Consider the following 15,705-nt stretch of genomic DNA (forward strand, 5'->3'; position numbering starts at 1 on the left):
GGGGCACCAAAATATTTTAAGTGTTAGGACCTCTTAATCCGGCCCTGATTACAGCACATCTCTTACATCACGTGCGTATGAAATGACAAGGACACACGCCTTCCGGGCCTTGTACAAATATCCCGCAAGAAAGGAGCAAGCTGGGGTTTAGTTGCACGCGTGTGCTCATATCCTAGCCAAGCCCGGGTTGTGCAGCCTGATCCTACGCATCTATACTCGCAAGTGCTTCCCCACGATCTCTACAAGGCTGCAGCCCTACAGCACAATCCTGCGCCTGCCTACTCGGAGTTCAACGGGCTTTCTCCTAGGTAAGTGGGTGCAGGATCGCAGCCTTCCGTCCTTTTCCCTGGACTGCAGACGCAGCAAAGCGACCGGCTTCCCTCCCGCTCCGAGCTTTCCCCCGGTTTTCCGCTCCGAGAAGCCAGCCCACGGGGAGGTGGAGCCGCTGGGAGGCGGCGCCGAAAGAGGCCGGCTCGGCTTAGTCGCCTCCGCGGCCTTTCCCGGAGCCGACGCAGGCGCAAAAAAGGAGAAACCCGCAAGCCGATCGCTGAGAAAGTAGAGCGGGGCAGCTGCCTGCCCGGGACGGCGCGCCCATGAGCTGCGAGGTACGCAGAAGGAGGAGCTCCCCTGCAAGCCTCCCAGCCTCCCTCCGCGATCGCTGGCTTGCGATCCCCCCTCGGTCCCTTCGATCACGATCCGCCCCTGGGCCTTCGGCTTCTAGGCGCCATGAGACGCCGCCCCCTTCCCCGCCACCCGGAGAGGGCATTTCTGAGCAGGGGGCGGGGTGGGGAGGCAGCTGGTTCCCCGTTAGCCTTGGCCTCTGATCGGAAGCCTTGGGGAGAGAGGGGAGCGTCGGTTTGCTTGGGCGGTAAGCCCTCTGCATGCGCTCAGAGGCACGAGCTTCTCCAGTTTGGTCCCCGGGGTTTGGGCTTTAGGGAGCGCTGCTTGAAATGCAAGCTCCGCGTCTTGCCTTTCGGGATCATCACGGAGCTGCCCAAGGTGGTGGTTCGTAGCGTGAAACGAACTAAGAGAATAAAGTAGAAGTTCCACACCAACAGCAACAATTTCTTCCTCGGAAAAAGCCTCGGAATAAAGTCATGGAGAAACAGCAGCAGTAGGAGTTAAATTACAGCTCAAAAACCCAGATCAGTCATTTAGAAGTGGGTGTAAACATGCTGTTTTGGTCCTGGCATTGTGCTGTGCAGTTCAATCCCACAGGTGTGCACAGAAGGACTTCTGCACTTCCCATTTTATTAATAAAAGCTTGCAATTCTGCACCTTTATCCACTATCCCTTTATTGGAAGTTATCTATATATACATTGGTTCCATGCTCTTAACTGATGTGAACCGAGCTGCAGGGAATCTTTTTTCATTTTATTTTCCTTGAGTGCATTTGGTCTGTTTACACTGGAAACCAGCACTGCTGTTGTGCTTGTGTTTAAAAAGCCTGACTTGACTGCCTTGGCCTTTGTGAAACTTGCTTCCAAGCAGGTTTGCTGACCAAGGAAGGCGGAAAAAAATTACTTCTTGATGGTCCAGCGCAGTCCCCTATGGCCTTAGGTGAGCCATTGCTACAATGTGTAGTCTCACAATTTTAAGAATGTATTTTTATCCTGATCTTCAGCCGGTATGGGAATAATAATGCTAGTTGATCGTGCCGGGCTGTTGTACGAATTTGTGAGATAACGTATGTTGTGGGCAACTAAGAAAAGGGTAGGTTTATTCACTCACAACCCTGCTCTTGTTCCTCTGAAGAACTCATAGTAGCTTGCATAGCCATAGGTGAGTAACTATCATTATCCATCTGGTTTGCATTTCTAAAACAGGTGGTAGTGCTGTACTTTGCAAAAAGTGCCGAATTAGCCGGTGTCCGCACTGAGACCATTTCCGTGCCCCAACAGATAACATCCCTGCAGCTGTGGGAAGAAATTGTCAAGAGGCATTCAAGGTATGGTAAAAGATGGTAAAAGACTGGTAAAAGATGCTGCCTCTTGAGTGTGTAACTGGCCCAAGATCACCCAGAAAACATCGTAGCCAAACTTGGGTCTGCTGGCCCTTGTTTGACCCTCTTAACTTATCCTTTGCCAACCTGGTGCTACCCATATGTTCTAGACTTAGCATGCCATGTGGGGGGGGGGCATTATTGGGTTACTGCTTTTGGCTTGATGTTATATGTTGTGGTCTTGTTGTGAACTGCCCTGAGACCTCCAGGCATAGGGAGGTGTTAAGTTGAATAATAATAATAATAATAATAATAATAACAACCCGGCCTAGGTAGTGCAGAGGCTGATGGGACTTGTAGTTTTCAGAGGGCACCAGGTCATGATTTATTGGGGGGCAGGCTTCATGTTGGGGAGGGGGCAGAACCTCAGTTATTTACATATTTTTATAGATTTTTGTGGGCAGCTGCCCCCCCCCCCTTGGCTACACCCATTCACCAGGTTAGAAAAGGCTACTGTGACCATCACACTGAGATTCCATTTACCACCACCTGTAGTGGTGGTCCTTCTATTTCCTTGTAGGCAGATGGTCTCCTCAAAGAAACAAGTGGCAAACAGCATTGTTACTGTCCATTTGAATTCTTGGTTGCTTGGGAAATCAGAGTTTAGGAACTGGTCTTGATAAGTGTGTGTCACAGAGCCTGTGGGGCGTACCAGAGGGAGCGGATTTGCTATGCTAGCTTCCTGGCAGGTGGTTCCCTGTTGCTTACCAGGATGGACAAGGTAGCCAGGACTTCCTGACTGCGTTAACCTTCTCCCTACTGGTAAGCCACACCTGCTTACCTGCTAGAAAGCTAGCATAGCAGCTCTATCCCACCTTGTGAGTCTCTCCTGCCACTAGCTCTTTTCAGGAACCGGTTTCACATTTGGGATACCTGATTCCGCTTCAGCTGGTTTGAGTTGTTTAGCCTCAGGCCCGTGTTGTCCTAGGAAACATTACTCTTTCTCCTGATGTCGTTCTTTAGGCTCGCTGCTATACAGGATCAAGTCGTCTTTGCTGTCCGCCAGGAGTACGTGCTTCTTGGGGATCAGCTGGTGGTCCTCAACCCAGGGGACGAGGTTGCCGTTATCCCCCCTATTAGTGGAGGTTAGCCCTGGAAAGACGGCATCAGGTGTGTGCTCTTGTCTTCCTAAAGGCCGATTCGATTAGGGGAGTGCACATGTTACGTTAAATGAGTGCACAGAAAGAGTTGTGCTGTACACTGGTTCAGTTATTCACAGGTAACATTCAGTGGATATGCATTCTGTGTCCCGTGTATACATAGTAGTTGAGCTGTGCAAATCAACAAGTGTACACCCTTGGAAACCAGAGCTTGTGCATGTGTCGAGACTGCTTTTTCTTGTGTTCAGTGTAACATGTGAACGAGCCTCTCGGCACTCGATGAGGTATGAACATGGTGTGTCTGCACACATGATATGGGTACAGGTGCAAAAATTACGATTCTCTACACAAACAGGAGTTGTGTCCTGTGGAAGCAATTAAGAATAACCTAATCCCTGTTCAGATCTTCATATGTTTCCAATTGTGTGATTTAGAAGCAGGGAAACAAAGTCCCACTAGACAGACTTGCCCTCTTCAACCATGTTCCTTCTACTTTCCACATTTTGGGGATGAATTTCTGAGTAGGAAGCTAGCTCTAATTATGGAGCTCCCCGCACAATTTCACAGGAGGAGAAATCCCTGAATTTCTAAATCTAAAACAGAAGTTTTCAACCTTTTTGAGTCCATGGCTCCCTTGACCAATTACATTCTTTCTGCGGCACCCCTGCGGGGCTCAGGAGCCCAGTTATGTCACCCCTTGCCTGCAGAGCTGGCAGCCTCTCATCCTTTTTCAAACACACTCCCTTGTGGAGGGTTCCCTCAGCCTCCTCTCCTCTCTCCTTGGAAGTCCTCTGGGCAGCCGCTGCCGCTGCCCCTGGACTCTGAGCTGCCCCTGCCCCAAAGAGAGGTGCCTCCTCACACTGCCCAACAGGGGCCTGGGACTTGTCTGTCCAATCCCAACAGCAAGGGCTATAGTACTGGCTGGCTGGGCACCCTTGCCTGCTTGCTTGCTTACTCTGAGGCCACCTCAGCTCCTGGCAACCAGCGCCCCCTGGCCAGCCCCAGAGGCACCATTCATCCCTCGAGCTTCTAGCCAGGGCTGCTGCAACAAACAGCTATGCAAGCCTTTGGCAGGCAGAGACACAAGAGGGCATCAGAGGAGGAAGGGGAGGAAAGAGGGCCAGTGTTGTCCGCAGCACCCCTGACCATCATTCAAGGCATCCCAGGCTGTCACAGCACACTGGTTGAACTGGTTGCATGACTATTCAAAGTGGCATGGCACAGCTTTAAATGTACAATGCAGATGAGGCCCAAGTTGCACATGCCAGATACACTGTGATGCTGGTTTCTCTCTCTTTCCAGCATCCACACTCTAAATACACTCATTTAAGGGTTTGACCTGGAATTTCTATTATTCTAGTAGCAGGTCAAGAAGCATTTTTGCAAACGATCCCATTAACTGGAGTACCGTATTTTTCCGTGTATAACACCCCCATGTATAAGACGACCCCTATTTTTTTGGACCACAAAAAAGGGGGGGATTGCCCAGAGTTGTTCAGCTTTTGGGGGGAGGGGCACCACCCCCAATCACTCTACAACCTGCCCGCAAATGCAAATAGCACACATCGCCGCGGCCACCAATCGTCTGCACGCTCACTGCCAAAAGCCCACCTTCCCACTCGACACAACCACAGCTGAGTGCATGCACGCCTCACCTCTGTCGTAAATAGCACACCCAATTGCTGCAGCCACAGCCATTCGTCAGCAGGCCTTGCCGCAGCAACCAATCACATGCCCAGTCGCCGCTGCCAATCTCTTGCTGGCTGCTGCCACCAATTGCCTGATATCCGTGTGTAAGACGACCTGCATTTTTTGCATATGATATCTAAGGAAAACATATCGTCTTATACACGGGAAAATATGGTAATAACTTTCATTTCACCACCGCTTATTCCTAGAGAAGCCATGAGCGTAAGTGAGGATGAGCCCAAGGACTTGATAAAATTGAACCACGAGAAGCTCTCGGCAGACGAAATATCGGCACTGGTGGTTTCCCCCTGCTGTGGAGCTGTGTCTTTATTTATAGGTAGGTTTGATGCACGTAGTATGAATTTTGGAATAAGAGAGAAACCCAGTATATATTTTTTTAAAAAACCCCTTTTAAAATCACCCTTACAGAACTTACATAGTTGGTTGCAGCTGGTTCCCAGAAAGAAAGAATCATCCATATTCTGTCAGAATTGTCCTTTTTAGTTACCCCTCTAAGCATGTGAACATCCAGAGACAGTTACAGTGGTACCTTGGGTTAAGAACTTAATTCGTTCCGGAGATCCGTTCTTAACCTGAAACTGTTCTTAACCTGAAGCACCACTTTAGCTAATGGGGCCTCCCGCTGCTGCCTCGCTAACGGAGCACAATTTTTCTTCTCATCCTGAAGCAAAGTTCTTAACCCGAGGTACTATTTCTGGGTTAGCAAAGTCTGTAACCTGAAGCGTATGTAACCTGAGGTACCACTGTATATCCCAAACCCTGTCAAAACAACCTTTCATGGTGAACCCTATTGGTTTCCAACACTGTGCCAGTTTCATGTCTGCAGCCACAAGCAGAAGTGCTGCAACTTCTCCGGGGCTGGGGACTAGGCTTGCATGTACAGAGCTTTTGTCCTGTTAGTGTGCTGTGGACCCTCCTCAGGTGACTGGTCTCATTTGGACCTGGAACCACTGTCTGGGAAATCATTGATAACCTTGTTAACCAACTTTAACAAAACTGCTGAAGTGAATGTTTTTGTCCTGTTGACCTTTTCCAACCAGCCAGTTGAACACGTCCTTTCATTTCAGGCACTACCAGAAATAACTTTGAGGGGAGAAAGGTCATACACTTAGAATATGAAGCATATGAACCAATGGCAGAAGCAGAAATCAAGAAAATATGCACAGATATTAGATTAAAATGGCCTTCGGTGAAACATATAGCTATACACCATAGACTTGGGTATGTATGACCAATGATCCGATTATTGTCACGTCAAGTTGCTCTTGTAATTTCTGTCTCTTGTTTTCTTAATTTTCCTGTTGAATCCTGCCTCAGAAAGTATAAGAGAGGGACATGACAGTTCTGACTTGAGATTCCTAGGATATAGCTTGCCTGCAGTGTGTGAGAGTGTGCAATAATTAGCAGAAAGACAGTGGATTTTATTTAGCCCTCTAAAGATTAAGCGAATACGGATAAAAACAACTAATATTTCCTTTCGCTTTTCTGTGTAGTTCGGTTCCCATTAGTGAAGCGAGTGTGATGGTCGCAATCTCTTCGCCTCACAGAGCAGAGTCTCTTGAGGCTGTGCAATATGGCATCAACGCTTTGAAAGCAACCGTCCCTATATGGAAAAAGGTATGTGTATGTGTCATTTCTCCCATCTTTCCTTTTTCAATACAATAAACTACATGTATTCCATGTGTGCCTGGAAGGGAGAGTTTGGCAAGAAGGGTAGAGTTTCTCCAAGGGTTATTTAACAAACAAACAAAAGTGTCAATCTACATGTGTCTGCCAAATTTTGCTGCGACTTCTAAAAACGTGTGCTACACACACACACACCAAAGCTCCCATCAGTTTGATCCAGGTATTTGATTAATCTTAATATATAAAAGAGATCTTTTGTGAATGGGGATATGTAATGGGGCAGAGATTCTGGGCTCCACTAGAGCCGCCTTTCAGGCTTGTTCACTGAAGGACACTGACCTTTGCTTTTGGGAGTCTATGCATTCATCCATATATGCAGCCAGTTTCCCTGCTCTCCAGGGCTCCTTTGTAAATTGATCATTTAGCTGTTCTCCTGAATTGTGCTGTGGGGTTGTTGTTTTTAAGGTTTTAATAGAACCCATCATCAACAGGAAGTTTAAAAATCTAGATGCTTCAGGTTGGTTGCAGCCACAGGAACATTTTTCTCTCTCCTCATCTGTGTTTGCTGATCTGTGTGATCAGCTTTGCAACAGTTATCATCCATGATGCTCTCTGGTTGCAGGAGGTCTATGAAGAGGAATCCTCTTGGAAAGAAAACAAGGAGTGCTTTTGGGCCAAGACACTGAAATAAAGCTCTGCCGACGAGACTACCTAACTGTGCTTAAATAATACAGCATGGCTGCAAGGATAAGATCAGAAGCTTCTGTTTCAGATTAGCAACTCTTTCACATGACAACTGGACCCTAAGCCACTTTCTGTCATTTGATTAAGGCAGCTTCATAGCCTACACAGTCAATTTTTTAAAAAAAAATGATTGTCAAACATTTAATTGGAAATACACTAATGGTTGTGGAATATATATATTTTTATTCTAGTGATTTCTTCTAGGGTATGTAAACATAAAAGTTACTGTCCCCGTGGAGTTGTTCACACTTAGCAAATTCTTATTTCAAATCTGCTCATTAAAGCGGATTCGTTCTGAGTAACAATGGGATGTCTGCAATGCTGCTAGTTCAAAGCATCAGCCCAGCATTCTGCTGGGTTACCGGGGCTCATCATAGTTCATAGTTGCAGTTCGACTGAATCGCATTTGCTGAACACAAACCACAGGCACTCCTGAGCCATCGCTCCCTGTAAAGTTATTAGGGCAACTACTTCTGCCATGCTGCTAGCAGCATATGGACTTTTTCCAGCACTGGGTGGAGCTTTTGGGGCTTATTAGAGTCCGAATGCTGTCATAACTCTCAGATGGGTTTAGTACATACCAGTGGCCATGGGAAGGTGACTTTGGCTTCTTTGACTATGTGTAGGATAATTTGCAGCTACAGAAGCGCAAGCCGTTTGTAACCCTTGAAGTAGTGTAGGTCAAAAGGGTTAGGCTGATAATCACAATCAATGGGAATAGTTAAGGAGTAAAAAGTGTGTTGTTGTTTTTTAAAAGTGCTGCCTCATAACAGAATAAACTTAAGTGCCTTTTGGTAGTGTCTGAAGATAATACTTCTGTCATCATGCATTCATGTTTTGATTATTGGTTTCAAACATAAGACTGCCGGGAGTTGTGGACAGATTTAGATGGTTAAAAATGTGATGTAAAAGCACTGAATTAATTTTAAATTTTTTGTTCAACCATTATTTATGTCTAGCCCATTCCTTTATTTCTGAAAATATGGACTCTTCTTTAGAAGCAGATTAAACTCAGTTGTGCCCAAAAGCCTGCAACAGATTTTACGTTTGTTTATTTATTTGATGCACCAATACGTTTTGTGAAGCCATGTGTAAATGTGTTGTGGACCTGCAGTAATGCAGGCAACCACCGTCTTATGCATGTCCACTCAGAAATAAGTCCTATTTAATTCAGTGGGTCTTAGTAAAGGTAAAGGTACCCCTGCCCGTACGGGCCAGTCTTGACAGACTCTAGGGTTGTGCGCTCATCTCACTCTAGAGGCCGGGAGCCAGCGCTGTCTGCAGATACTTCTGGGTCACGTGGCCAGCGTGACGAAGCTGCTCTAGCGAACCGGCACCAGAGCAGCACACGGAAACGCCGTTTACCTTCCCGCTATAAAGCGGTACCTATTTATCTACTTGCACTTAAGGGTGCTTTCGAACTGCTAGGTGGGCAGGAGCTGGGACCGAACGATGGGAGCTCACCCCGCCGCGGGGATTCGAACCACTGACCATGCGATCAGCAAGTCCTAGTCACTGAGGTTTTACCCACAGCACCACCCACGTCCCGTTCAGTTCGTCTTACTCCCAGGTAAATGGGTATGCACTTTAAAAGAGCTACTGCACTCAGTGGGATAAAATCAGATGTGAATGCTGGCCACAGGCTTACAGTTTTTCCCTGGTTGGGTGATCAGCATGTTTTATTGAAGTTTAAGAATCCTAAATTTAAAAAGGAGGGTGAAAATATATATCTTATTTAAGATCTGAATGGTAAATATTTATATTTAAATTATAAATACATTGAATTACATTAAAACGATAGTAAGGGAGGAAGAATTGCCAGGCTTTGCATATCCAGACATGTGAATTTTTGATACAACAGAGCACCACTCTGTACAGTGCTGTAAAGAGACACATTCTGAATTTCCCTGCAACATTTCTAGGAGAATTTGCAACTCTGGAAGAGCAGTACTTGGTCCTGTACTGGGAACAACCAGTAGGGGTCAGTGGAGAAACTGCTGTGCCAACAAGCCTGTGACAATACAGTACATACTTTCTATGTTTACCAAAGGAAAAGAAAAGCAGATTTTTTTTGTTTCCTCTGTAAGGTGTAAAACGATGCTTGTTTCCATGATAACTAAAGCAAATTGTATGTTTAAGGACATCTTATCAATTTACAGTTAAGTTTTGACTTGTATAACTTAATCTCGTCACTTGGAACGCATATTTATCTGCAGGCAGAGCTGGGCTAAGTCTTCCTAAGCTACATGCCCAGCACAGTGAATAGAAACTAACTAACTGCAGGCATATAAAATAAGAGTTCAGTGTAGTCTACACCAGGTTTCTTTCAATTTTACTCAAGGCAGAACCGTTTTTATTTCCGTTCTGAAATTCTGAAATAAAAGTGCAAAATATACATACACAAAGGCAAACTATTACACCTGGATGCATCATATAAAAAATGAGAACACGCTATATACAATGGATTTAAAAGGTAGTGCAAATGTACATAACAATGTGGGGAGGACAAGGTTTACTTTGAACTTCTGCACAAACCCCAAATGCAGAGAGTTCAGCTTGTGCCAGCACCATCTTTCAGGTTACTTGCAGAAGACCCTAGAGTAGTTTCACAGAGGTAAGTTTTGCCCTGTACAAATAAAGCCTTTATGAGAATTGCTCACAGCTTCCTGGTAATTTCAATTGGTGTTGACACTGCAGAATGTATATTAGTAGAGCCAGGCTCCTTGGAGTTACAATTTCCAATAAATGCTGTATTCAGTACACTAGTTTGAAATGAACACTGCTGGTGCAGTTGAAATCCTAGCTTTGCCATTAAATAGGGTTGAGGAATCCTGGGTTCAGAATGTGCCCTGCTTTCTCTGGGTGGGTAAAGTTGGACAGATAGGATTATCCTTAACAAGCCATTGTAAAGGAAGTTGGATGAATTTGCACCTGAGAAACAAACAAAAGAGCTATATGTAGGGAAAGTCAATTGTGCAGTTGAGTGACCTTTGCCTCTGGAACATCTGATTCTGTTGTGACACTTAACATTGCTTCAAATTCCACTAAAATAATGCCTTACTGAATTCTTTAGTACAAAAACACATTTTAAAATACCTTTTTTTTAAAGGTGTGCATGTTTATAAACCTATATATTTACATTAGATTTACAGCAGGACTGCAGATTCGTGCCAGTTTGAAAAGTGCAATAAAATAGTATCAGCAGTAGAAACTATGGAGTGTGTAAATTGCAACATGTGGCTTAACGGAAATGAATGAAAGCTGCAGGATTGCAAACTTGCAGCTTCAAGGACTGGAAAACTTATCATTTCAAATCTTCAAAAGTTATTTCCCTGATCTTAAAGACACAAATTTGGAGGCTGGACGGCTGTATTCCTTTGGAAGGGCTCAACAGTTTATCAGGCAGATATTTTTTTGCAATAACAATAGCCCAATAATAGCCTAAATACTTCTAGAATATGACCCCAGATGTAGATATAACTATGGGCTCCCATGCATTTTTTGGTGAAACACAGTCTTTTGGCCATGGAACTCTGTCCCAGGAAGCATTTAATAAATACATAATAAAAATGTTGTTGTTGTTTAGTTGTCCAACTCTTTGTGACCCCATGGACCAGAGCACGCCAGGCACTCCTGTCTTCCACTGCCTCCCGCAGTTTAGCCAAACTCATGCTGGTAGCTTTGAGAACACTGTCCAACCATCTCATCCTCTGTCATCCCCTTCTCCTTGTGCCCTCCATCTTTCCCAACATCAGGGTCTTTCCCAGGGAGTCTTCTCTTCTCATGAGGTGGCCAAAGTATTGGAGCCTCAGCTTCACGATCTGTCCTTCCAGTGAGCACTCAGGGCTGATTTCCTTCAGAATGGATAGGTTTGATCTTCATGCAATCCATGGGACTCTCAAGAGTCTCCTCCAGCACCAGAATTCAAAGGCATCAATTCTTCAGCAATCAGCCTTCTTTATGGTCCAGCTCTTACTTCCATACATCACTACTGGGAAAACCATAGCTTTAACTATACGGACCTTTGTTGGCAAGGTGATGTCTCTGCTTTTTAAGATGCTGTCTAGATAATAAAAATGGTCTCTCTTGCATTTGTGGGTGATAATAAAAATGGTCACCCACAAATGCAAGAGAGAATAGCCGCAGCAGAAGGAGTGGATACTTCCTGCTGCCTTTGAGCTTCCAGCCACAGCCTTCATAAAGAGAGCCCTGCATGATCACTCCAGTGGCCCATCTCATCCAGCATCTTGTTCTCATAGTAGCCAATCAGAGGCTTACAAGAAGTCCATCAGCAGGATCTGAGTATGACACTATTCTTGCTGATTCATATTAAGTTTGGCTTAGTGTTAGGTGTGAATAGGTTGGAGAGTACACTGCTGTAGGCCTTTTGTACACATCCAGCAGCTCTAGACTGCAGCTGTGTTAATGTTTTAACAAAGATTATCCTGACAGTCAATGGTGTGTGTGTGTGTGTGTGTGTGTGTGTGTGTGTGTGTGTGTGTGTGTGTGTATATATACACACACACACACACACACACACACACACACACACACACACACACCATAGTATTTCTGGCACAATTCAGTGTTTACTGCTTCTGGTCCTGCTGATTCAGAACACCTATTAATAAAATACAAAAAATACAAACAAGAAAAATAAACATATTTTAAACCCTTGTAAACAAAACCCCAAACTGACCAGCAGTTATTGCTAAAATAAAATAGTACCTGTAAAATTTTTCCCCCAACTATAAAAAAGAACATTTTCATTGGAAAAAAATAAGAAATTAAAATAATCCGTAAGGCACTCCCAAGTTGTTGAACCAGTGTGAATGCAAGCAAAGTTTGTGAATCAGAAGGTCGGTGTACACAGTGCTATTCCTGCTATATTCATTCTCTGTCCTTAGTGAGTTCTGCAATTTCATCCACATCTTCCACATCCTTTGCCATCTTCTCATATTTTCGCTTGAAGAAACCGAGCTGTAGAAAATGTTTTGAGAAGTTTTTAAGGAGGTTAGCAAACACCACTGAAATACATTTATTTAAAATAATGTATGGTATATGATACTTAAGGCTAGCTCATACATTTAATTAAAGGCTTAGTGCTATGTGCATGAGCCTCAGACAAGGGCACCTGTTTCCCTACAGCATGCTATGAGAATGGAAGATTTTGCTTTCGTTTTCAACTAACCTTGGTTTGTCACAGAAAACTATGGCTTACAGAAACAAGCCAACATCAGACTCTGGTTTCTGACCTTTGCTTCTTTCTCTAAATCAAGGTTAAGATTAATCACAATTCTGGGTTCAGACATAATGGCAAACCATGAAAATGGGTGTTCCATGCACATAATCCTAAACCTTAGTTTAGCATTATGCTCAAATCCAGCCACAGATAAAGCTATAGTATGTGAATTCAAGATAGGCATGGCTGATTTCTCAGTGGTTTCTGGAAATTTTTGGAAAGCAGTTCTTAAGTTCTGCTATGCCAGGAATGACTGGGTTACTATTGAGCAGGAACCACAAAATGAAATATATTTGAGGAAATGACTACAAGACATAAGAGCAGAACAGCTCAATTGTTTACCACTAGAGCGGAGTGGATTGTGCAGGAGCTTTCTGCCTCTAGTGGTGGATCTATGCCTCTCACCTCACGAGTGGGAGTTCCGTGGCAATTTGCCTTCTCCCCTACGATTGCTTCCTAATCGTTAACTTACTTTCCATAAGGCAGCAACTAGAGCTAGCAGTAAGAGGAGACCGACCAGGACACTTGCTATCACAACTCCAATCGGCACGTCTGCTTTCTCATTGGGCTTTGTTATTGTGAGCGGAATCTTAAAAGAAAGAATGGTTGTAGTTAGACAAGGTAAGGCAGCAGCAATTCTCAAACAAAAGTGATCAATGCATTCTGCATGCATTCTTTGGCCACTCGTTGGAGAGCGGCAAGTGTAATTGTGCTCTCGCCTTTTGTTCTGCTTCGTTTGAATTCTAGCAGAAATTCTAGGTTTCAGAACATTGGTAATAAATCTTGCACTTGCACTTTAATAATAATTAAGATACAAAAATATTTCACTGTGCCCTGGTTCACACGATACAGTAAGCCGAAGTTCAGCGTACTGGGAATATGCAGGCTGCAGGAGAGATGCTTGCAATAGCATCCCTCTTTACTGGTTCTTTTGACCACCACACTGAACTGAGCTAAATCAAGGTTTGGCTTATCATGTTGTTCAAACCCGGTTAAGAAGCTCTCTTTTCACTAACCACAAAATGTATTGGGGGGGTTTGTTCTTGGGTACAGTTTGTAGTTAGTGAGGAGAAAGGTCAACTACGAGACTGGGTTTAGATGACCTGCTAAGCTAAACTTAGTGTGTCTTAACTCTGTGGCAGTAAAAAGGAACAGCAAAGTTACTGCAAGCTCATCTCCAGATAGCTTGGCTTATGTAGTGTGAACCAGGTCTCTGTGTGTTAAAAAGGAAGAAAGCAGAAACTGACACATACACTTACAACTTTTAACAAAAAAAGCACTTATTATTATTATTATTATTATTATTATTATTAATCTGCCAAGAACAAAAGAAGGAACTATGTTGGGTGCTGAAAATTACTTAAAAGCATGCCATTTATCATTTTTATTTGCTTTCAAATATCTTGCAAAGTATTAGAAAATGCACCTTTGGAGGAATAAGATACTCCAACTTTTTACATTTCACCTATGCAAATTTATCCCATTAAAATACTCCAGGCTCCATGACGGAATTTCAGTGAAGGCAGATTCCAGCAGCATCCCTACATAACAGGCTTCCTTGAACTCAGAAATTCTGGGGTCAGTATTTCCCTTTGAGGGGGGAAACGGAAAATGGGAGACTGCAGGATTTGCTCTGCTTGGATTTTGTTGTTGTTGAATTGTTGCTGGGTGGTGAATGATTTAATTTCCAAATTGATATAGTCACTGCATTTTGTTTCAATGTATTCCACCTAGAGAATATTTTAGGATGCACCTAATGAATGAAATCAAATATATGGAATAAATCCTTCCTAAACAGCCATTGTACCCACAGGTTGGATAATTGGAAGAATATAACTTTAAGGATTTGCTGTTTTCTTCTTCATCAGCCAATATATCCTGACATTAACCAAGGAGCTGGCAGCCTTTCCATAAAGTGAATATAATTATAAATACAGATGATCTCGTTGGCTTCGAAATATATTTAGGGTTTTCAAAGATCTATGGGAATTCAGGTTTAGCTCTGAAAATCTGGAAGGACATTTTAATGTATTTTTCACTTCCAAAGGCAAAGTTACAATTAAATTGCTTGATGAAATATAATCTCATAACTTATGGCCAATTCCACCCTGTAAACCACTTAGATATTTCAGATGTATTGCCAGTAGAGCTTTATTGTTATAGTTATTCTGCTGTTTTGGGTGTGGACACACTGATACATTTCATTGTGTCTGTCTTCTACATACAGTACTTTGCAACAAAATGACCATGATAATGATTTTTGCAGAGGCGGAATCATTCATTATTGCAGTCTGCAAATAGCCCATTTTAACTCTCGCTCTCTCTGTGTGGGAAACCACAACAATTTCCTTAATTTGATTCATGCATCAAGACTTCTCTCACAGCAATTACATTCAATTAAATCACAATAAATTGAAAATTATTTGTTTTTAAAGTTAGCTAAAGAGATTTCTGTTCCATCTTTGGGGGTGGGGGAATCTTCCCAAGTGGCTAATAAAAATAAAATCAAGCATTTAATATTACAAACCATATAATTATAAAGCCACAGTAAAAGCAGCTTTAACAGCATTAATGTAATTAATTATCTATTAAAATACTGGGCGAGGGATGTAATTGTATTCACATACTGCTGAAAAGACAGGAAAATAGGCACCAGCTGAGCATCTCTGGTGAAATCATTTTACACCCGGGGTGCCACCAAGAAAAAGTCCCTGCTTGGCTCTGAAGACACTGGGAGTGAGGCCTTGATGCAGATCTAAAAATGGGAAGGTTTATATCAGGCATAGGCAAACTCGGCCTGCCAGATGTTTTGGGACTACAACTCCCATCATCCCTAGCTAACAGGACCAGTGGTCAGGGATGATGGGAATTGTAGTCCCAAAACATCTGAAGGGCCAAGTTTGCCTGTGCCTGGTTTATATAGAGCAGAGGCTGGAAACATTTTTCAACCCCTTCTGCATGTGTGTGTGTGTGTTTGTGTGTGTGTGTGTGACATGCCAGTAAGGAGGGGTTCAGAGGCAAAAGTGGGCACAGCAATTAATGTAAATTTTAGGCTAGTTACTATACACAGTCTCTTGCCTCTCTATATCCTCCATCCAGGCAAGGAAAAGGCATCAGGGGCAAAGGGAAGAGAAAGTCAGTTATCCAGCAGTCCCAGTTTCACTGGGATGCTGGGGAAGACAGCCCTTCAACACAGCACCAAATGCAAAACAAAATCAACATTTGTTGCTTTGCCTAGGCTTGCTTTCAATGACTGCCCACTGGGGAACAGGAGACCCGT

At 43.7% G+C, this 15,705-nt stretch overlaps 2 protein-coding genes across 7 annotated transcripts in view; one reads left to right on the forward strand and one right to left on the reverse strand.

Annotated features, from left to right (window-relative positions):
- Nucleotides 1-441: 441 nt before the first annotated feature.
- MOCS2 (molybdenum cofactor synthesis 2) lies at nt 442-8,210 on the forward strand. Of its 5 annotated transcripts, none has more exons than XM_083466330.1 (7): nt 442-605; nt 1,828-1,949; nt 2,967-3,113; nt 5,007-5,129; nt 5,881-6,034; nt 6,307-6,430; nt 7,062-8,210. In XM_083466330.1, exons 1-3 carry the CDS (start codon nt 594-596, stop codon nt 3,091-3,093), a joined length of 261 nt encoding a protein of 86 aa, XP_083322456.1. In that variant the 5' UTR covers nt 442-593; the 3' UTR covers nt 3,094-3,113; nt 5,007-5,129; nt 5,881-6,034; nt 6,307-6,430; nt 7,062-8,210. The 5 variants fall into 5 exon arrangements, with proteins under 5 accessions (XP_083322456.1, XP_083322457.1, XP_083322455.1 ...); XM_083466329.1 differs by having other exon boundaries at nt 444-605; nt 5,002-5,129; XM_083466327.1 differs by having other exon boundaries at nt 456-605; nt 1,903-1,949; nt 5,002-5,129.
- Nucleotides 8,211-9,503: 1,293 nt separating this feature from the next.
- Nucleotides 9,504-15,705, reverse strand: part of ITGA2 (integrin subunit alpha 2) — a 57,559-nt gene continuing 51,357 nt past the window's right edge. For both annotated transcript variants that reach the window (XM_083465726.1, XM_083465727.1), the window contains exons 29-30: nt 12,898-13,014; nt 9,504-12,163 (exon numbers count right to left, since the gene is read on the reverse strand). In XM_083465726.1, the coding sequence (XP_083321852.1) occupies nt 12,074-12,163; nt 12,898-13,014 (207 nt within the window). In that variant the 3' untranslated portion in view covers nt 9,504-12,073. The remainder of the gene's footprint in view (nt 12,164-12,897; nt 13,015-15,705) is intronic.

The sequence above is a fragment of the Podarcis liolepis genome (assembly GCF_965112155.1).
Source record: "Podarcis liolepis genome assembly, chromosome: 11".
Taxonomy (NCBI): Eukaryota; Metazoa; Chordata; class Lepidosauria; order Squamata; family Lacertidae; genus Podarcis; species Podarcis liolepis.

Coding starts and splice junctions, on each gene's coding strand:
- MOCS2 (XM_083466327.1), top strand. CDS start 5,009: ATGAGCGTAAGTGAGGATGAGCCCAAGGACTTGATAAAATTGAACCAC. Junction 6,035..6,306: donor GCTATACACCATAGACTTGG/GTATGTATGACC, acceptor TTTTCTGTGTAG/TTCGGTTCCCATTAGTGAAG. Junction 6,431..7,061: donor CCGTCCCTATATGGAAAAAG/GTATGTGTATGT, acceptor CTCTGGTTGCAG/GAGGTCTATGAAGAGGAATC.